The sequence below is a fragment of the Vicugna pacos genome, chromosome 7, assembly GCF_048564905.1.
Source record: "Vicugna pacos chromosome 7, VicPac4, whole genome shotgun sequence".
Lineage (NCBI taxonomy): Eukaryota > Metazoa > Chordata > Mammalia > Artiodactyla > Camelidae > Vicugna > Vicugna pacos.
The window spans coordinates 84,776,481-84,795,600 of record NC_132993.1 but is presented as its reverse complement, the minus strand read 5'-3'; the positions used below and the strand labels follow the sequence as shown (position 1 = coordinate 84,795,600).

General features: G+C 41.1%; 1 protein-coding gene across 7 annotated transcripts in view; it reads left to right on the top strand.

Annotated features, from left to right (window-relative positions):
* LOC140697478 (uncharacterized) overlaps window positions 1-19,120 on the top strand; it is a 53,099-nt gene that overhangs the window by 29,224 nt on the left and 4,755 nt on the right. For 5 of the 7 annotated variants that reach the window (XM_072965309.1, XM_072965310.1, XM_072965308.1 and 2 more), the window contains 10 exons: window positions 3,660-3,713; window positions 3,829-3,864; window positions 7,497-7,560; window positions 9,329-9,391; window positions 9,893-9,984; window positions 10,369-10,431; window positions 10,965-11,027; window positions 13,146-13,196; window positions 15,039-15,101; window positions 16,411-16,473. In XM_072965309.1, coding sequence (XP_072821410.1) covers window positions 3,660-3,713; window positions 3,829-3,864; window positions 7,497-7,560; window positions 9,329-9,391; window positions 9,893-9,984; window positions 10,369-10,431; window positions 10,965-11,027; window positions 13,146-13,196; window positions 15,039-15,101; window positions 16,411-16,473 — 612 coding nt within the window. The remainder of the gene's footprint in view (window positions 1-3,659; window positions 3,714-3,828; window positions 3,865-7,496; window positions 7,561-9,328; window positions 9,392-9,892; window positions 9,985-10,368; window positions 10,432-10,964; window positions 11,028-13,145; window positions 13,197-15,038; window positions 15,102-16,410; window positions 16,474-19,120) is intronic. The other 2 variants (XM_072965311.1, XM_072965312.1) reach the window with 2 other exon arrangements.

Here is a 19,120-nt window from a genome sequence, read left to right as displayed (position 1 = left end):
CTGCAGCTGGTGCATGCTGACGGCCTAGCCTGTTAGGTGCTTTGAGATGAGAGCCCCCTAGGGGTCAGTCTTTCCTCGGTTTTACCAAAGAGCAGATTGACTGTAACCTGGTTGGAGAAGGGGCCCTGATGAAGCCGTCTTTCAAACCACAGAGGAACTTTATTCTATGCCTAGAATTTGGGGAAGGGATGGGAAACCAGTGACGGCTTCACACTTCCGGGAGAATGAAAAGCAATACAACCTTTGTGGAAGGCAATCAGTCAACATATGTCAGTTAGAACGGCTGTTTTTTGTTTGTGTTTTTTAATATGCAAGTGACAGAAAGCCTGACTGGCAGGCTTTAGCTGATAAATGTGTTTGATAATCCAGGTGGGGGCAGGTTTGGTACATGAGCTCAGCGGTGTATCAAAACCCAGTGATGTCATCAAAACCCAGTGATGTCATCAGGGGCTCAGCTCCTTCTTTCCAGGGTGCCATCTGCAGTGTGGTTCTTGGGCTGGGCATTAAGGATTTCATCTCCACTGTTACATGAAATGGCAGCAGGAGAGGGGCTTGCCTTCATCAGGGCACTCCCAGCAATACTCTGTTTATAGCTCATTTGGCTCATTGGCTGGGTCCTGGGCTCCCCACCCACCCTCACCCCATTTTAAGAGCACCAGAGAAAGCACGTCTCTGACAGAAGAGATGAGATTGTCATGATTGACTTAGACCTGTTGTAAGTCAGCCCTTAGAGTGGGGCATGTTGTTGCACCAAACAAAACTGAGATTTTTGTCAGCAAGGAAGAAAGGGGAGGGTTTGTTGCATGGTCGCCAACTGTGCCTGCCATGACTTAACATGTGCACGTCCTTTGACCCAGTCTTCCCAGCTCTAAAAATTTATCCAGAAACATATCATGGATCAAACAAGGTTTTAACTCCAAAGATGGTCAAGGTGATGATTTTTAATCACTGCAAAGCCTACGTGTTCAATGAAAAGGGATTGTTCGTATAAATGATGGTGTACCAACACGATAAAATATTATTAAGCCATGAAAAATAATTTAGAAGACTATTTCTAACAAGGAAAACATTCATGGTATGATATTAAGTGAAAAAAACCAGATTACAAAACTCTGTACTCCACAAGGGGTCCAAATGGGTAGAAGATACCCGTATCTATTTTTCCTAGAAGGATAAACAGCCAGAAGTGCATTTATTTTCTTTAACCTTGTTCTCTGAATTGTTGAAATAGTATGTGATGAACCTGTTCTACATTTTACCTCAACTTTTTATTTTGAAAAATTTGAAACCTGCAAAAAAATTTGTAGTTTCAAGACAAGTGTAATGGACACCAATTGTTACCACTGACCCCGCTTTTCGTCTCTCTGTACAAATACATGGGTAATATATGTACATATCTTGCTGAGTCATTTGAGGACTAATTGGAACAAAGGCATTCTCCTATACAAGCAAAATACAGTCATCACATTTGAAAAATTTTTGTATCAATGCAAAATGTTTTTCTAATATACAGCCCACATTCAGATTTCCACACTTGCCTCAATAATGCCCTTTACAACTATTTTTATTGTTGTCCCGGGACCCAGTCAAGGATTATGTGGTGCATTTCATTGTCTTGGTCACAACCATTGCCCAGTTATTTGTTTGTTCACATGACATTGATGATCTAGACCAGTACACCAGCATCCCTCAATTAGAATTTACCTGATTGTTTCCTCATGGCTAGATTCAGGTTAGCATTTGTGAAAGGAGATTAATCAATGCTGGACCGTTCTCAGTCACCAGGTGGGACACTGCCAGTCTCCCTCATTATTGGTGCATTAATTTTGTCATCTGATTAAGATGGTGTCCACCAGATTCATCCACTGTGAACATACTTTTCCCTCTGTCCAGTGATTAATTTGGAAGATGACACCCTGAGACTGCATAGTTCTTATTTACCAACCATCTTTTACCCAATGATTCTAGCATCTGCCCAAATAATTTCTTTACTATGTTGGCTGCAAATAAATTACTTACTGTTGAAATGAGAAAATGATAACCATTTTAAGAAAGAATCTTTATTACATCTGGACAAATTGTGAGTGTTTTACCTAAAGCCTTCTCCCTCATAAAATCTACTTCACTGTAAAAATTCCGATTATAAAAGTAACACCACAGATATTTGAGAGTACAGAAATGTAAAATGTAGAGAAAAAAATTCAGGAGTTCCAGTGACTAAGAAAACCATCAGCTTACTAGACCTTCCTAACTTGTTGATGGCAAAGTTACTCTCCCTGAGACATTCAGATGAGGATCCCATGAGCTTATTAAGAAATGTTCTACAACAATATAAAAAATGAGGAATCACCATTTTGTCTTTCTCCTTATCTGGATAAATTATTTACTTACAAAATTTAGCATACTTGGAAAGAACAACATGATAGCACAATTTTTTTCTACTTTATAAACTTCTGATAAATATAGTTTTTGATTGTTTTTATGTGATTACAAAAGCATTTCTACCATAATGTAATTAACACATCTCTCACTTCATGGAATATTTAGATTGTATCAGAATTTGATCTGTTGTAAATAACAGAAGAATAGCTTTGCACAAATTGTTTTTGTTTCTGTATTAAAAATTTTTTTTAATTGAAGTACAGTCAGTTACAATGTATTGATTTCTGGTGTACATCATCATGTCCCAGTCATGTATATATATACACATATATTCATTTTCATATGTCTTTCATTAAAGGTTATTACAAGGTATTGAATACAGTTCCCTGTGCTGTACAGCAGAAACTTGTTTTTTACTCTATTTTCATATATGGTGGTTAACCTTTGCAAATCTCAAACTCCCAAATTTATCCCTTCCCACCCTCTTTCCCCCATTAATCATAAAATTGTTTACTATGTCTGTGAATCTGTTTCTGTTTTGTATGTTTCTGTATTTCATATTCTTTGCCAATTTATGGATTCTTACTGAGTTAGCATGCAACTTCACTGAGTAATTATCTAAAATATCCCTATTTGGGACCCAAGATGTTTTTTTCCATTCTCCTGAAATGTGGACTCAGTTTGGTTTTCTCTGGACACCACTTATTTTCCCACTTCAGACCTTAAATAGGTGAGAGCTCTAGGAAGTGTCCCCATCATGACTGAATAGCCTCCCCTTGCACCGTCTGGTCTACCCATCACTCCACATGTGCAGAGACCAGTCTTCTGTTTCCTTTTGCACATTTTTCAAGTATTAAACCTGGCTTCTTGGCAAGTACATATGACTACTGTCCCAGCATGGTGAACCCTTGCTGGATATTGTTCAGCAAACAAACAATCTAGGGAGAAAATGCCCACAATGTGGATATTTCAGAACACCAAATTAAATCCACTTGCTTCTAGAGGAATGCTGACCAACAAAATTTTCTAGATCACAGAACTGTTCTGTATCTGTACTGTCCAATATGGTAGCCACCAGCCACCTGTGGTTATTGAACACTTGAAATGTACCTACTATAACTAAGGAACTAAATTTTATATTTAACTTACTTTAGGTTAATTTAAATTTAAGAGCCACAGGCTAGTTAGTGGTTTCTGTGTGGGACAGCCCATATCTAGAGGGTAAACTCGGAAATGTGTGGCTATCTAAACCAATCACTTTACCTCTTTCTTGTCAGGGAAGTTCTAATATTGATGGACCTCACGGGGGAACAGGAAGTGTTGGCCCTCAGGTAGGTATAGCCACTTGTTGGATGTATTTTATCTGCTTTTGTGGGAGAGAGAGAGGCTGGGGTGAAAACTGGCTTGTTTCCTTCTCTAAGGTCTCCACTTTCCTTCTATCCTTAGGGTCCAAGAGGAAGACAAGGTCTGCCAGGATTGAAGGTCAGTGTTTTCTGGAAAGAGTTACTTCTTATTCCACACATATGGCTTCTGTAAATAGTTCTGTCTGGGGTCAAGGCAGGTGTTGGTTGGGCTGATGGAGGCTGCGTGATCCCTGAGAGGTTTCCATGGAGAAGGGAAAGTTTATATGGTTCCTCTCTGCTCCCTCCCCAACCTGCTGTAACAGTTCACCTAGATTGAAAATAAGCTAACATCTTAAAGAATTGCTTTTACCTCTGAAATAGTGACTTTTTCATTTAAAGAAGTGGGACTTACTACAGGTGCATAAGGGGGTCTCATAGTCACTAAATAAAGAGAAAAGACCAAGCGGTTACAATTTCCGAAGAAGGGTTGGTGGGTGTTATCTGAGGGTGGGGTGGGGCATCTCTGTAGGGGAATCATATTTTACAAAGCATTTGTCTAGCACTTTATTTATATGACCTCATGTAACCTTTCTACAACCCCAGGAGTTATGAGCATCATTGGTTACTTTTTATGGATAAGAGAGGAAATAAAGGTTTAGCAAAGTGAAGTTAGTTGTCAGAGACCACATAGCTAATAAGTAAGTGGTGGAGACAGGATTCAAATCCAAAGATCAAGATGCTCTTGGAAATTTTTGTTCAAAACGAGAGTTACGTGGACTCCTCTCTAATGTGGTTTGGTCCTGCTCTGCTGGTATTTTTTTCCCCCTAGCATTCTCAGGATTTAGGGGTGGAGGAGAGGTCAGAGACTGACTTATGTCATTTCTGAGCCTGGGAATGGCTGAGTGTATGTGTGTGTGTGTGTGTGATGGGTGGGCAGTGACCTCCTCAGAACAAAAGAAGGTGAGACTCCTGTGTCTTCAAACTAAACATGTTGGAAAAGCATGGCTACTGAGAAATTTCAAGTCTCAAAAATGCAAACAATCTTTGTTGACACTAAGTAAAATATGACTTCTCATAAAATGTTGAGGCTTGAAATAGATTCTTATGCTTTTAATTCAGTTTGAACATTTGTGAAATAATGTCTTGAACTATCATTGTAGCCTATTGTTTTTAGCCCCCAAAAGGCAGAAAGAAATAGACTACAACTTGACTAGGCTAAGTTCTGGAGAAATTAAATGGCTCAGTGGAAAGAATTTCTTACTCTTGAATTATTTAATATTTTTGCAATCCTGTGTGTGGTTTATCTAACTAGCCATCGGCAGTGGGTCCTCTGCCCAGTTGGGTCTTGGTTATTTTTGGTTTGTTAAACTGAACTCCGTCTCCTATGTCTTTCCTTTTTATTTAATTTGAACCAGAGCTCAGCCTGTGCATAAATTTAAAGTCAGATTGCTTACTTTGCTATTTCTTTGTTTTCCATTTTGAATGTTTTTCTATTGAATTCTTCTGATGGAGAACAAAGATTTTTCTTAACCTGTCCATCTCTTCCATACACTTCCCCTCAACTCATCCTTATAATACACTTATTTTCTCTACTTTTGGTCAAATCAATTCATCATTCAGATGATGACTGATAAACATCACAAATGGCTGTAAGTGATATTTATCCGTCACTTTTGTATTCCTTGAGTCACCCTCTCTCCCCAGGTGCCTATTACTAGTTAATCATAAAGCTTTTCCACAAAACTGCTAACCTCCCAATATATTCTAACATGTGAGGTTTATTTTTCTTAGTTTCCTCCTTCCTGAGCCCTCTGTCCTCCTGCTCTAATCCGGGCTGATTGCTCTCTGGACCTCTGCACTGTTGTCTTCTGGGGACAGACTTTGAACAACAATCTTTCATTTTGGGAGCTGGGAAAAATGTGTGACCATGGCCATCTTTAATAGAAAACCTCTCCCTTTAATGCATCATAATCTTGATGAATCCCTGTACTTTTTGCTCTTTTCAAGAATCACTGTAGTTGTTTGTTGTTGTTTCTATTCAAGTTTGAGTTTTTAATAAGAGGAAAATTTATAATTACTTGCAGGTTCTAGAGTGAACTAGGTTTATCCAACAAGTCAGTGGTTTGCTAGTTAACCCAGTGTTGGAGCCGTGGTCATAGGACTCATTTAAGTTTTGAGGCTGTAACTTGCTAAAGATCAGTCAGTATTATTGGGAAAATGTGGCTTAAAGAGGTGCTGAACTCCAGATTACAGTATCCCTTGACCTTGGGAAATTATTGGGTATAAATTAGATGTGCTGGTTTTTGCAAGGTGCATAATAAAATGAAATTTTAAATAAGATCTTATTTATGGAAAAGATTGTACTATGGCAAACAAATCAATGCACAGATTATTTGGCAATAAGGGAAAACTTTTTGTTACTTAAGATAAAATTAAGAATATCATTAATTTTTTAAATGTGCACAAACCCACCGCCCTCCTGCAATTATTTTCCTGTTTGTATGTTTCCTTTATTTGCATACATAATAAAGAGCTGTTTTTAATGTATATACTAGTTTATATTCTGCTTTTCTATGTTTCCAAATCTTACTAGTATCACTTTAATGCATTATATTCTACTCTGTTGAAGAACAGTGATTTACTAAACCATTCTAATGTTGAACATTTAGATAATTTCTATTTGTTTAAATATAACAGTGATGAAAAGAAAAAGCTGTATTACAGGGCTTTTGTTCTGTTCTTGCTTTTCTTTGCTGTAATGATTTCCCTAGTATAAATGTGAAAGAGTCTGAACTTTGCTGTACAGAGCCGCATCATTTTCCAATCTGTTGTACTACAAATGTCACTAATGTGATGAGCAAATTGGCCCACATCTTCCAAACGATTTCAAAATGTCTAGCTACATGCCTTTTAAAATGTGACTCACACTTACGAATCTAGAAATCAACTCTTGAAGAATAGAACAATTTAACAGGAATGATTAGTAGGAGAGCTTCCCATTTATCTGAATGGTTTAAAAAACTTAAGAAGCACAAGTCTTTGATCCACGTATTGCTTTGTTCTGAGCTTAGGGTTTCTTGTCTTTGCAAATCTACAACTAATCAGTAGCCTGGTCAACAGTGAGCAGTGTGAAAAAGAAGGCAGCACTGGTCACAAAACAGGTATTGTCCTCAATCTTGGAATATGTATCTTCTCTGTAGAAATGGAAATATTAATTTGAGGGAGGAATTAAATCAGTTACCAGATGAATTATTTTAATAGCTCACCCTGTGCCTAGAGAGCTAGCTCAGTGCTGTAGGGATCTGTAGGATTTTAAAGCCAGTTTTCTGCTATTTCTTTGTGTGCTGTGTGTGCCTTTGTCCCCAAATGCCACACTTGCTGCTGTGCTTGACATTCTGAGTTTCCTCACAGGGGATAAAGGTCCTTAACACCAGGGACCATCTAGCCCTTAAAAGGGATGGATGGGCTTTTAGGAACTGTTATTGTGTAAATTGGGGGTTTGGGTTATTTAAACAAAGTGCTTTTATATTTAAACAACTAGCTGTTTGGAAGGAGACTGGAAAAGACAATAAGAATGTCCTAAGCAAATAAGTGGGACCCCCCTCACACACCTCCTCCCTGATTCTGTGTCCTAAGAGGACTGAGCGCAGACCTTCAGATTATTTTGCCTTTCTCTTGTGGCTTTCAAGTGACCTCTTGCAGGGAAGGCTGCCTTCAACAGGAACACTGAAGATGCCTGGAGAACTCACTGAGTTTTCTTCCTTTCGACAGGGTATGGGGTGGAGAATCCAGCGAACAAGGTTACCCAGGAGAGCTTGGCCATCCAGGCTCACAGGTTGTATCAGTGAACTTGCTTTTAGTGCTCAGCAATATTCGTTTGAAATTTTACCTTCTCTGATAGGAATTTAACATGTATTGGAATGTTCTACGATGCTCCCTGCCAGGGCCTCCCTAAGCAAAATATGTAGCGTCTTTTCTGGGGAGGTTAAATGCCGATGGCTAATATTTATTGAGCTTTTGTTGTGTCCTAGATACGGCCCTAGACACTTATCTTAACTCATTTAAGCCTTCAGTGGGGAGGTTTTATCTTCCTCGTTTTAGAGGGGAGAAATGGCGGGGGAGGGGGGCGGGCTGGAAAAGTGAGGTAAACTGGCCAAGCTCGCACAGCTAGGAAGTGATGGAGGCCAGGTTCAGGCGCAGGCAGTCTAGTTATGAAGCCTGTGCTCTGAATTACTGCCTCTGAAGCTGTGAGTGCAAATTACTCAAATAGGATTTAATTCTTTAAAATTGGAATCAATTTGGCAGGAAAAATCAGCAGAGTGTTTACTGAGTAGCCAGTATACACAGGGCACTTTGCAAACAGGCTGGGTCGTTTAGACCATGAAGGCCAGGGTCTCACCCTGAAGGATTCAGTCCGGTGGGGCCTTGTAAACTATGGAGTGATAACCAGTTCCTTTGAAATCTCCTAAGCATAACCCAAATCTGTCATTCTGTAAACCATTCTGGGACACTTTCTACATTTTTTTTAAACCACATTATTTCCAAGTACCCTTAAAAGGAAAAACTTTGTAACAACAAATTTTACTAATGCATTGAATCGTTCTCCGTAACGTTAAAAATCCTATGAGTGTCAGATGGTCATTTAAGAAAGTTTCTGCTGTTTTGGCACTTGACAAAGGTACTGAAGAAAGAGCTGGATCAAATCAGAGTGTAATTAGAGATGCGATTGTATTTATTTTATGGTAGAAAATAGTGTCCACAACCTAGGGGGAAAGAGCTGAGAGATACTTACGGCTTTCCTCTTGAACACTGGCTCAATTCAAATTCAACTGTGGACCCCCCCACCACTGTTGTGTCCTGGGTTTCTCCTTTGGGTTCACTTTATTGTATGGCTGAACACAGGAGAGCAAGTCATGTCGTGAACCATGAGGGAGATAATCGGTAAAAGCTCCCCTGGATTCTCACCTTCCCACTACGGATGGTATGGGATGGTGATTAAAAAACCTCACCCAGGGATGGAGAAGCCCGGTCAGTCCTTCACAGAGGAAAGCATCTCTCAGAAAAGTGGGAGAAAATCTAAAGTGGCAGAAAAAGTCAGTAAAGTAAGTAAAGTAAAATAGATCGGGGAGAAAATGAACACCCCCTAGCAAGGTGCACAGTGAGATTAGCCCACTTTTCCATGTGTTTGGGCTCTTGATAACATCAGAATGTGAACGCTTGTCCTTAGCCTTTATGTGGAGAAAGAAAAGGTTGATTTCTCAAAGGAGATCAATTTCCTGACAGCTTTTCTCATTCCCCTTTTAGGATTTAAAATTAGTTGGGTGAATTAAAACACGGAAGCAATTGTTAGTGTTTGTCAGATTCAGCTGGAGAGGAGGTTAAAAATATAGATACTGAGGACTCGTGTCCTGATGGAGGGAGTTTGGAGGGAGTGGGTGCTTCAGGGTGATGAGGCTGCTTGATTCAAGTGTGATGAATGAGATCATGGTGGGTCAGAGCACCTTCATTTGTGCCTCCATCAGCATCCAAGATGGTCTTGTGGTACATGGAAAAGAAATAGCTCAATAAAAATTGGTTGAATTTAAATTTCATCTGTGGACCAGGGACCAAGAGGAAGGCAAGGACCGCCAGGAACTTTGGGAGAAAAAGGCTCACTGGGTGCTCAGGTAGGTTTGAGACACTGACAGCTACAACATAGCTGCTCATTACCAAGGGCCGGTTCATGCACCTGCATGTTCCTGGGCAAACAACATAAGGCTACCCCATTTGTTCTGGGATCTGTGGGCATCAGGAATTTCTAAAAAGAGCTGTTTCAAGGAAGTAGCCCTTGATCACCAGCTCCGTCCCCCTTCCACTCTAGGTGTTTGGGGGATATACTGACTAATGAGATTGGGCTTGAGGCTCAAAGGTGTGTGACACAGGCTTATCCTTATGTAGAGTTCAAGAGAAAAACAGTAGTGTAAAGGGGTGTAAATGACTAACGTCTTCCTCAAAATCATATAAGGAAGCATTACTTAAAATCACCCTACTTTTATAGAGATGAGGAAACTGAGGCTCAAAGAGATGAAATGACTCTTCATCTGGATCGTTTAAGTGGCTGAACTTGGCCTCCAATTCGGGTCTTTCTTTCTGGAGCCTGATGAGAGCCTCGCCCACTCTGTTTCCAGGGGCTCGTGGAAGGGTCAGATCAGATGGAGGCAGGCAATCAGGCGCGGCAAAGGAGTATTTGAGAGAGCTTGAAACACCTGAGCAGCATGATGTAAGTCAGGGGTTAGAGTACCTGGAGACTCAAACAGCAGCTCCAAGAAGGCCTGAGCCACCTCTCTCTTGTTCGGGAAATGTCTAGCCTCATAACCGATGGTATTGTTTTCATTCTCATTTGATCGTATTTTTAATTCAGAGTGACTAAAAGTCCAGGCATTTGTCTTCCTAATCTCTTAGCCAGATGGTGTTCTTCCCCTCTGGTAGCCAGATCCTCCCTCCCATTCTTGATATGTGGGGGAGGTGACTTCTTGCTCAGAACACTCTGCTCCTCCGCCCCAAGCCCCCAGCTCAGAGGCTACATGTGTATATGTTGCACTTTGGAAGATGAAATTAATTGTCTAAAACATTACGGATAATTTGGGTTGTGGTGTCATTACAGGGGAATGCTGGGCTTCCAGGGCCAAATGGTTCCAAAGGAAAAGACGGACCAAGAGGAATGAAGGTAAGTGTCACAAAACACACCTTTCCTTGACTGCAGCTTGGGGTCTCTTCTATGAATTATGAGATCATTTCTGGCATGAGTGTCTGATGTCATTGGTAACGATACTGACTGTCCATTACCTCACAGCTGGATAGGTGGATATAGACAAGGGAAGATGTATAGACAAGACATACAGAAAGATGGACAGATAGAGGGTTACATAGATTAGTAGACAAGGACACATCAATAGATAGATAAACATAAGGACTCAAATATAGAGTCATACACGCACCCCTAGAGAAAGCCATGGTAATGTGAAATTTTGTAACTGGCACTGCGTACCTGGGCTTGCTAATTTTCAGCACCAAAATCTTTCCTAGATTTGCTAGTTACCTGTATTTAACAAAGTCTAGAGGAAGATACTGACCTTAGACTGTAGGATGATGCCAATAGGACTTCAAAAGAGTGACTGCAACATATCTGAGGAAAATGACATAACATTGCATGAACTCACAGCAGAAAATTAATTTTGTGTTTACTTTTCATCATACAAGGAAGAACGTGGTATTCCAGGAGAAAGAGGACCACTGGGTCAACAAGGACCAAGAGGGCAACCTGTAAGCCTTCAGTCTTTGTTTTGGATTCCTGATCGAATTTTTTGTTGTTTGTTCTTGCTTCACACAAAATTCTAATATTCTTGATGAATATTTGGGGTTACAAATATGTGACCATCACTAGAGCTGTTGTGAATCCACTCAGTCCAGAGACTCCCAAACTCCTCAGATTAATAAAGAATCCAAAGATGCTTTGGAATTTATCCTGCCTTCTCGCATGTTGTCGAAGAGGGAAGTTCCAAGGACCCTCTTCTCTTTGGAAGACCAAGATGTCTTAGGAGCATTTGAGCCTTTAGGAATACGGAAATGTTCAAGGAAACAATATTTTTCCCCCAGAGAAATAAATAAGACAGCCAATCAGAGTTGCAGACTTAAATTTTAAGAGTCTTTGGAGACCAAGGATGGTCTGCAGGCTATGCATTTTTACCTTAGTCATCTCTCCAAACACGAGAGTAAGTTAGTTATTTCATGACTCTTTCCAATTTGCTGCCTCACGGGAATTAGCTTTATGATAGGGCATAATGTTGTCTTTCCTGCAGCTCACATTTCTGAGATTTCTTTCATTAGGGAGGACCTGCTGTTGTTCTGCACTCAGCACTGAAATTGCATCTGTTGTTAGCAACGAGAGGAAACAAAAAACAGGCCTAAGAAACTTAAACTTTAATGCAGAAAGGGAAAGAAAAGAATGAAAGAATGGGATTACTATCAAGTGTGGCAAATAACGTTTAGCATCTATACTCAACTCAGATGATGACCTTAATACTGTTAAACTTTATAAAGAATCCTGATTTAAAACAATGCAAACTTCTGTGTCCTGACCTCTCCCTGGGCCAGACAAACTGAGCAGCAATGCCTTTCTTGAAGGTGTCACATCAGAGGGGACATCTCCAAAATGCTCGGTTTGGGCACCTGGGGCTGCCAGTGCTGGGGACACGGCATGTGAGAGAGAAGCTGGAATAACAGCAACTGAATCTCATTTGCATCCTTTCCCCCCTGCAAATAATTTATTTTGGGCCATTTTCTTTATCTTGTTTTCTTTCTTTTCTAATAGTTCACATTTTCCTCCTTTAGTTATAGCACTGATTTTTATGGCTTAAAATTTTAAAATCTTTCTTCTCAGTTGACCTACTTGATGTAGGTGCCATCTTTGTCCATTTGGCAAAAAATATCTCAAAGGTTTCTGAATTCACCCTTTATTATGAAATGCTCACTGTCTGTATGTTCGGATGCTAAGGATCCCAGCAGTATGATCAACGTTTTCATAATTATGAACATCACCACATTGACTTCCCTCCCCACTGCCTCCACTGTCAACAACACCATCATCACCATCACCACTACCACCGTGAACCATCTGCACCTCCACCACCACCATCACCACCACCATTAACCCCCCACCAGCATCACTGTTACTACGGCCACTGTGAGCAGCAGAATCAGGGCCACTTAACAAGTACTGTCTGTGTGCCTGGCATCATGCTTTCCATGCACAATCTCACTTAATCTTTCCCCAAACCCTGATACTTAGATGATATTATTATCCCCAATTAACAGATGAGGACACTGAAACTTACAGTGGTTGAGTAACTTGCCCAAGGTCACTTCTGTAATCAGTGTTGGAAGTGGAATAAAAATTCAGGTCTGTCTGGGTTTATATCATAAGCACTTATTCACTAAATGACATTACCTCTATCCTTTCCCCTCCAAATTTGTCTTCATACCTAGAGATCTATCAGCTTGCGAGCTTCTTCCTTTGTTACTTTATCCTACAAAGAAAGCAGGTTTAGCTCGAGGGGAACTTTTGTGCAATGATTTGGCTTCCTGCAACCTAGGTAGCCTCTTGCTGAGGTCAGAATCTTGCTGAAGATGGGGTTAAAAATTAAAGCACACACCCACACAAGCTTACTTATCTCATGGTCTTTCAAAGTTTTAAACCCTTATCACCTCCTAACCCTAGGAAGGCAGTCTAAAGTTTATCCTACAAAGGTGGGATAAACCTCCGCCAAGCCCATTCTGCCTCCCCTGCCTCTTTGTGCTGCTGATTTATCTGTGTTCAGATGATTTTATTGACCAATTATTGATCTGGATGACTCTACGATTCATTGTGTATTATTTTCTTAGGGTCTTTCTGGCCCAGATGGATATGGACGTCCAGGAAGAAAAGGAACAAAGGTGAGGGTTACCTTTCAGAGAATTCTCAACCAAGGACCAGAGTTTTTATTTTATTTTACTAGAATAAGGGTTATTACCCAAGCATATGCCGGAAATCATTTCTATAGGTTGTTTATGACATTTCATAGCTGCCATAGTTCCCTCCTTAAAAAATAAAAGCTGATTTTATTTCTCCCTTATTTAAAAGCCAAACTCCTTACCTCATCTTCCATCTGTGCCGGATGGTCCCACCCCAGCTCCGGGTGTGCCAGACCTTTTGTCCGTGTCTTACCTTTGCAAATACTCTTGCTTCTCTTTGAGATGTCCCTCCCCATTTCCCTCTTCTGGACAATTTGGACTCCTTTTCTGAGACCACCGTCTTCTCCATGTGGATGCCCCACTGAGTTTCCCCAGACAGAATGCATGGTGCTCCTAAATGCACAATGCAGTGTTCCTAAATAAAGCACCTCGCTCCTTCATCTCAGGGAGTGGAGACTCCATCCTGCCAGTTACTCAAGACAGATGCTTCTGTCGTCTTAAATAAGTCTCTTTCTCTTACCCGCTGCACTTAATCCATCAACATATGGTGAGTCTGTCTTCACAGTCTGTCCACCATTGCACCACATCTCACCACCGCCATTGCCACCCTCTGAGTCAAGCCAATGTGATTTTCCACCTGGATTAAGGCAACAGCCACCGACCTTTTCCCCCTGCTTCTGCCCCCACCTCCTATGGTGAGCTCTCCTTGCAGGAACCAGAGCCATCCTTTAAACATGTCAGATCCTGTCTCTCTTTTACTCGAAGCCTGGCTGTGGCTTCTGATGTCACTCAGAGTTGCCCCACTGTTAGATGGCCTACAAGACTCCACGTCAGCTGGCCCCTCCGTGAGCTCTCTGACTTCGTTGCCTCCTGCCCCTCCCCTGCCCCTCATTCTGCTTCACTGCTCCTCCAGCACAGCACACGCTCACACCCTTGTTCACAGTCTTCACATCCTCTCTCCTCCCCCGGGATGCTCTTCTTCCCAGATATCTGCTTGGCTTGCTTCTTCAGTTCATGCTGGTCTTTACCCAAATGCCACCTTTACAAAAAGCTTTTACCTGACCTCCTTATATAAAATAGTTACCTCCCTTGCCCCTACCCGTGTCATTCTTTATTCCTTAGTCCTTTTTCTTGAATAGCATTGAGCTCCCCCTGACAGACTGTGCATTTCTTCCTCACTAGCAGGTCGGTTCCCTGATAGCAGGGTCTTTGGTCTGTTCACCACTGACTTCCTAGTGCCGAGAGGAGTGTCTGGCACAGAGTAGGTGCTAAGTGAATATTTGTTGAGTGAATACTTGCTTTGTAGTCCGTCTTTGGTCTGACAGTGAGCACCTGCCTCCCAGCAATCGGTGTGGTGGCCCTTCCCTTCCCTTTGGTTTCCATTGGATCATCCATCTGGTTATTTAAACCTGTAGATTAAAAAATGCTTAAGAGGAAAGTTTCATTATCAAGGAGGGAGGAAGAATTTGTAAAACTCAATTACATTGGATAATTGAAATACAATATGTCCATTTGGGAGTAACTCAAGAAAACATTTGCGTGATAATTTTTTTTTTCTGGTGCCTATTTTGAGTCTATTTCCAATGATAGCTTCTTCTCCCTCCCCCCCACCAAGGAATGTCAAAGAAAGATCTTAATCACATGACACTAAATAAGACCTTATCTCATTTCTGACACTAGGGTGAACCTGGGTTTCCTGGCTACCCTGGTGCACAAGTAAGAAGATATCTTTAAGTACCTGGCACTCCAGTATGCAGAATGTGTCATTTGTTTGCACTTGTTATTTTTCTTTACACTCAAGGTCCTACTTTTGATTCTTTTAAGGGAGAAGATGGTGATCCAGGCCCCCAAGGAGAAAAGGGGGCAAAAGGAATCAGAGGGAAGAAGGTAAGAACCAAGGGAATGTCCCCAAATCCACAGAAGGTCACATCATGACACTTTCCTCACAGGAATGTACTTCCACTGGGTTAATGGACTTCTTAGCAGGAAGCCTGTGTCCTCCTCAGGATATCCTGCACCTTCCTTGGTCACTCCCTACTTAGTCCTGCTGTCCTTCATCTTCTGAATGCAAGTGCAGCTCACCAAACCATAACGACAGGAAATTGAAGTTGGAGGTTCAGTTATGCAATATCAACCTTAAAAAACCAAAGTTGGGGGCACCGCTGTCTTTGGTAAATCTGAACATCATTTGGAAGGGTATTGCTTTAACAGCAAGGCAAGCATTACCATTTCTGTAAGATTCGTCCAAGGATTAGACTCTTCCAGGTTAGACTGTCAAGAATGTGGCTGCCATCTTGGTGGACTCTGAGTCATGTTTTCACTGTGCTTTTTAGAGAATCTACCAGGAAAAGCCCATTCTGTTAGGTTCAGAAGAGTCAGTCTTAAAGAGCCGCAATCATTAGCAGCCCTTTTTGGGAAGGGTAACCCTGTGGATATCTAGAACTTTGGTTGTTTAGCTGATAAACATTAGAGAGGAAGGCCTTCTGGGAAAAGGCCATGGACTAGTGTTCAGGGCAGAAAAGGGGAATGGAAAGAGGATGTGTACCCTCTGGGCACTCAGTAATTGATGTTTTTATACCCTGGCAAGGACATAAAGAAAAATCTGATCTACGCCTAACTTGGCTTGCTGCTGGCTAGGATTAGCCTGCTCCCTGCTCAGAAGGACTTCTCTCTCTTGTTTAAAATTAAAAAAAAGATAAAGCACCAATTACATGCAGATCACACTGTATCCATTCAAATACCTGTAAGACGGGCAGTGAGTCGGTGGTTAGCATATACTTTTTCTTAGACACTGAAGACCTGAAGGCAATTGGGGAGTTTCTTTTCTCCTGATGCCTGGCCCTCAATACACATTTCCTGCATTCTTTTAATTACATGACCTGGAGCCTCAGCGGAGGATTGAGAAGTGATTTAAAACTGTTCGGATGTGTGTGCGTGCGTGCGTGTGTGTACACCTGTTGCCAGGGGTCAGGTATGTAGGGGGATTGAGAAGGTTCCCTCAAAGAGACCCCCTTCTCTTTCTAGCCTCTGAGTCTCACTCTACTGATCATGGTTCATAAATTGGCTGGTCCATAGCAGCCTCGCTGGACCTTAGATATATGACACCTTGGAATCCCAGAGCGGGTCTGTTGGTTTTAATCACGTTGTGTTCACGGTGGGGGCAGCGGCTTATTCCTCTGGTTTTGCTCCTTTTTAGGGGAATGCTGGACTTCCTGGGTTTGTTGGACCTCCAGGAGACCCAGGCCCTCCAGGACCAGTGGTAACGTGGACTTCTCCTTTCATTTATTTTCAACCTTTCTGTAAAAACAAATAAGGATTTGACAAGAGGCATCTCTAAGAAGAAATGAACATTTCAAATGCACAGTTGGAGCAACATAGGGGGTGGGTCAGATTTGCTTTAGAGGACATTAGCCTCAAGTCCTTACACAGTATGGTACTTATTAAGTATAGATATTTTGACTTAATGTGGGGAAGATTTTAGAGTGGCTGGAGATTTATTTATTTTTAAATTTATTGAATTGCAGTTGATTTACACTGTTGGGTGGAGATTTATGAATCTGTCTAAATACACAAAAAACAATTTGTAAAACTCACCGGAGAGTGAGTTTATCCATGTAATCCAGATGCATAACAATAATTATGCAAAAAACAGAAAGAACTCCTAACAAAATCTGACATTTATATAATCTTACCTGAACAGATGATGTTGCAAGCCCACAGAGCTTTCTAAAATTCCCTGGAAGGTACTTGGTCTGAAAGGAAAGTCTCAAGGCTGTTGTTGTTTCACCCCATATCTCGTCCTAAGAGGCTAGGCCATCATTCGTGGAGGATGGGATGGTGAGGCAGCCGGGGGCTGGACCAGGTGATTTCACTGCAGTTTGGGGTTTACCGGAGGGGTGCAGCTGAAATCAAAAGTAGAATAAAAACATCTTAAAAGCAGAAGGACCACTCATACCCATTTCACAGATGAGGAAACAAAAGCTGAGAAGATTTTAATGAGTGGCTGGAAGTCACAGATGACTACCTTGCAGAGTCCAAATAAGAACAAAGATCTTAAGACTCCCAGAGTGGCTGGGGTCAGGCGGCTCTGTTCTGAAGGCTCGTGCGACACTAGGGAGTAGATAGAGTGGTGGGGGGTGGCCGGAGGAGAAAGGATGGGAGGAATGGGGTCTACCTGAGAGCTGCCTATAAATGGTCCTGGGGTCTTGAATGGTCCCTTCCTGAATTTGTCCCAGACTGTGACTTGGTCTCTAAATGAATGATCTTCTAGGAGTCTTTATGTACCATCTCCCTGGGCATCCTGCACTCCAGGGTTTGGGACTCATCCCCTACACACTCTGACTCCTTCCTTCAGGAGTCAGACAGAACTCCAGGCCCACAAGTGATGCAGAAGGTGTTCTGTGTAACACGGTGAACCTTCTCAAACTCTCATGCCAACTTTTTTTTTTAACACCTTTATTGTGGTATGGTTCCTGTACAGCAAACTGCACACATTTCAGATGTACAGTTTGATGAATTTTGGTAGATGTATACACCCAAGAAAACACAACCACAATCAAGGTAGCTAACATTTCCATCACTTTCCAAGAGGTGCAATTTTTGAATTCCCAATTTGTCTCTTCCCACCCTCTTTACCTGCTGGTAACCATAAGTTTGTTTTCTATGTCCATAAATCTGTTCTTGTTTTGTAGATAAGTTCATTTGTGTCTTTTAGATTCCACATACTAGCTTTATGACATGGCATTTTTCTTTTTCTTTCTGGCTTACTTTACTTGGTATGATGATCTCCAGGTCCATCCATGTTGCTACAAATGGCATTATTTTATTCTTTTTTATGGCTGAGTAGTATTTCATTGTATACCACATACCACAGCTTCTTTATCCAGTCATCTGTCGATGGACATTTGGGTTGTTTCCATGTCTTGGGTATTGTAAATAGTGCTGCTATGAACATTGGGGTGCAGGTGTCTTTTTGAGAGTTATATTTTTCTCCAGATATGTACCCAGGAGTGGGACTGCTGGATCATATGGTAGGTCTATTTTTAGTTTTTTAAGAAATCTCCATACTGTTTTCCATAGTGGCTGCAATAGTTTACATTCCCACCAACAGTGTAGGAGGGTTCCTTTTTCTCCACAGCCTCTCCAGTATTTATCATTTGTAGACTTCTTAATGATGGCCATTCTGACAGGTGTGAGGTGACACCTCATTGTAGTTTTGATTTACGTTTCTCTAACAATTAGTGATGTTGAGCATCTTTTCATGTGCTTGTTGACCATCTGGATGTTTTCTTTGGAGAGATGTCTATTTAGGTCTTCTGCCCATTTTTGGATTGGGTTGCTTGTTTCTTTGATATTAAGGTGTATGAGCTGTTTGTGTATTTTGGAAATTAGTCCCTTGTCGGTCACATCATTTGCAAATATTCTCTCCCATTCTGTAGGTTGTCGTTTAGTTTTGTTGATGGGCTCCTTAGCTGTGCAAAAGCTTTTAAATTTAATTGGATCCCATCTTCACCATAATGTATTGGAATGCCAGAATCTTGCATTTTGAACCCATTTCTGTTCCTTCCACGGCATCAAGGGCCCCCAAGGTTTGGCAGATATGACGGTATGTGAAGATTTTAATTCTAGACTTGATTATTTTCAGAACACAGAGTTTTCCACTTTCACAAAATGGAACTCTGTAAAGGTTCCTTAGTTTCTTCTTTCACAAGTTCTTAGTTTATAGACTTTGCTCTGGTAGGTTATGACCAAATCAAAGGAGCAGAATAATATTTTAAATGCTTAAATAATATCTTAAATAATTTAAAGTGTAGAATAAGAGTCTAAATCTCGATATTTTAAAGTAACACTAGTTGACGTAAAATGAAAGACTTTGAGGCTACTAGCCCTGTGCAAAAAAAAAAAAA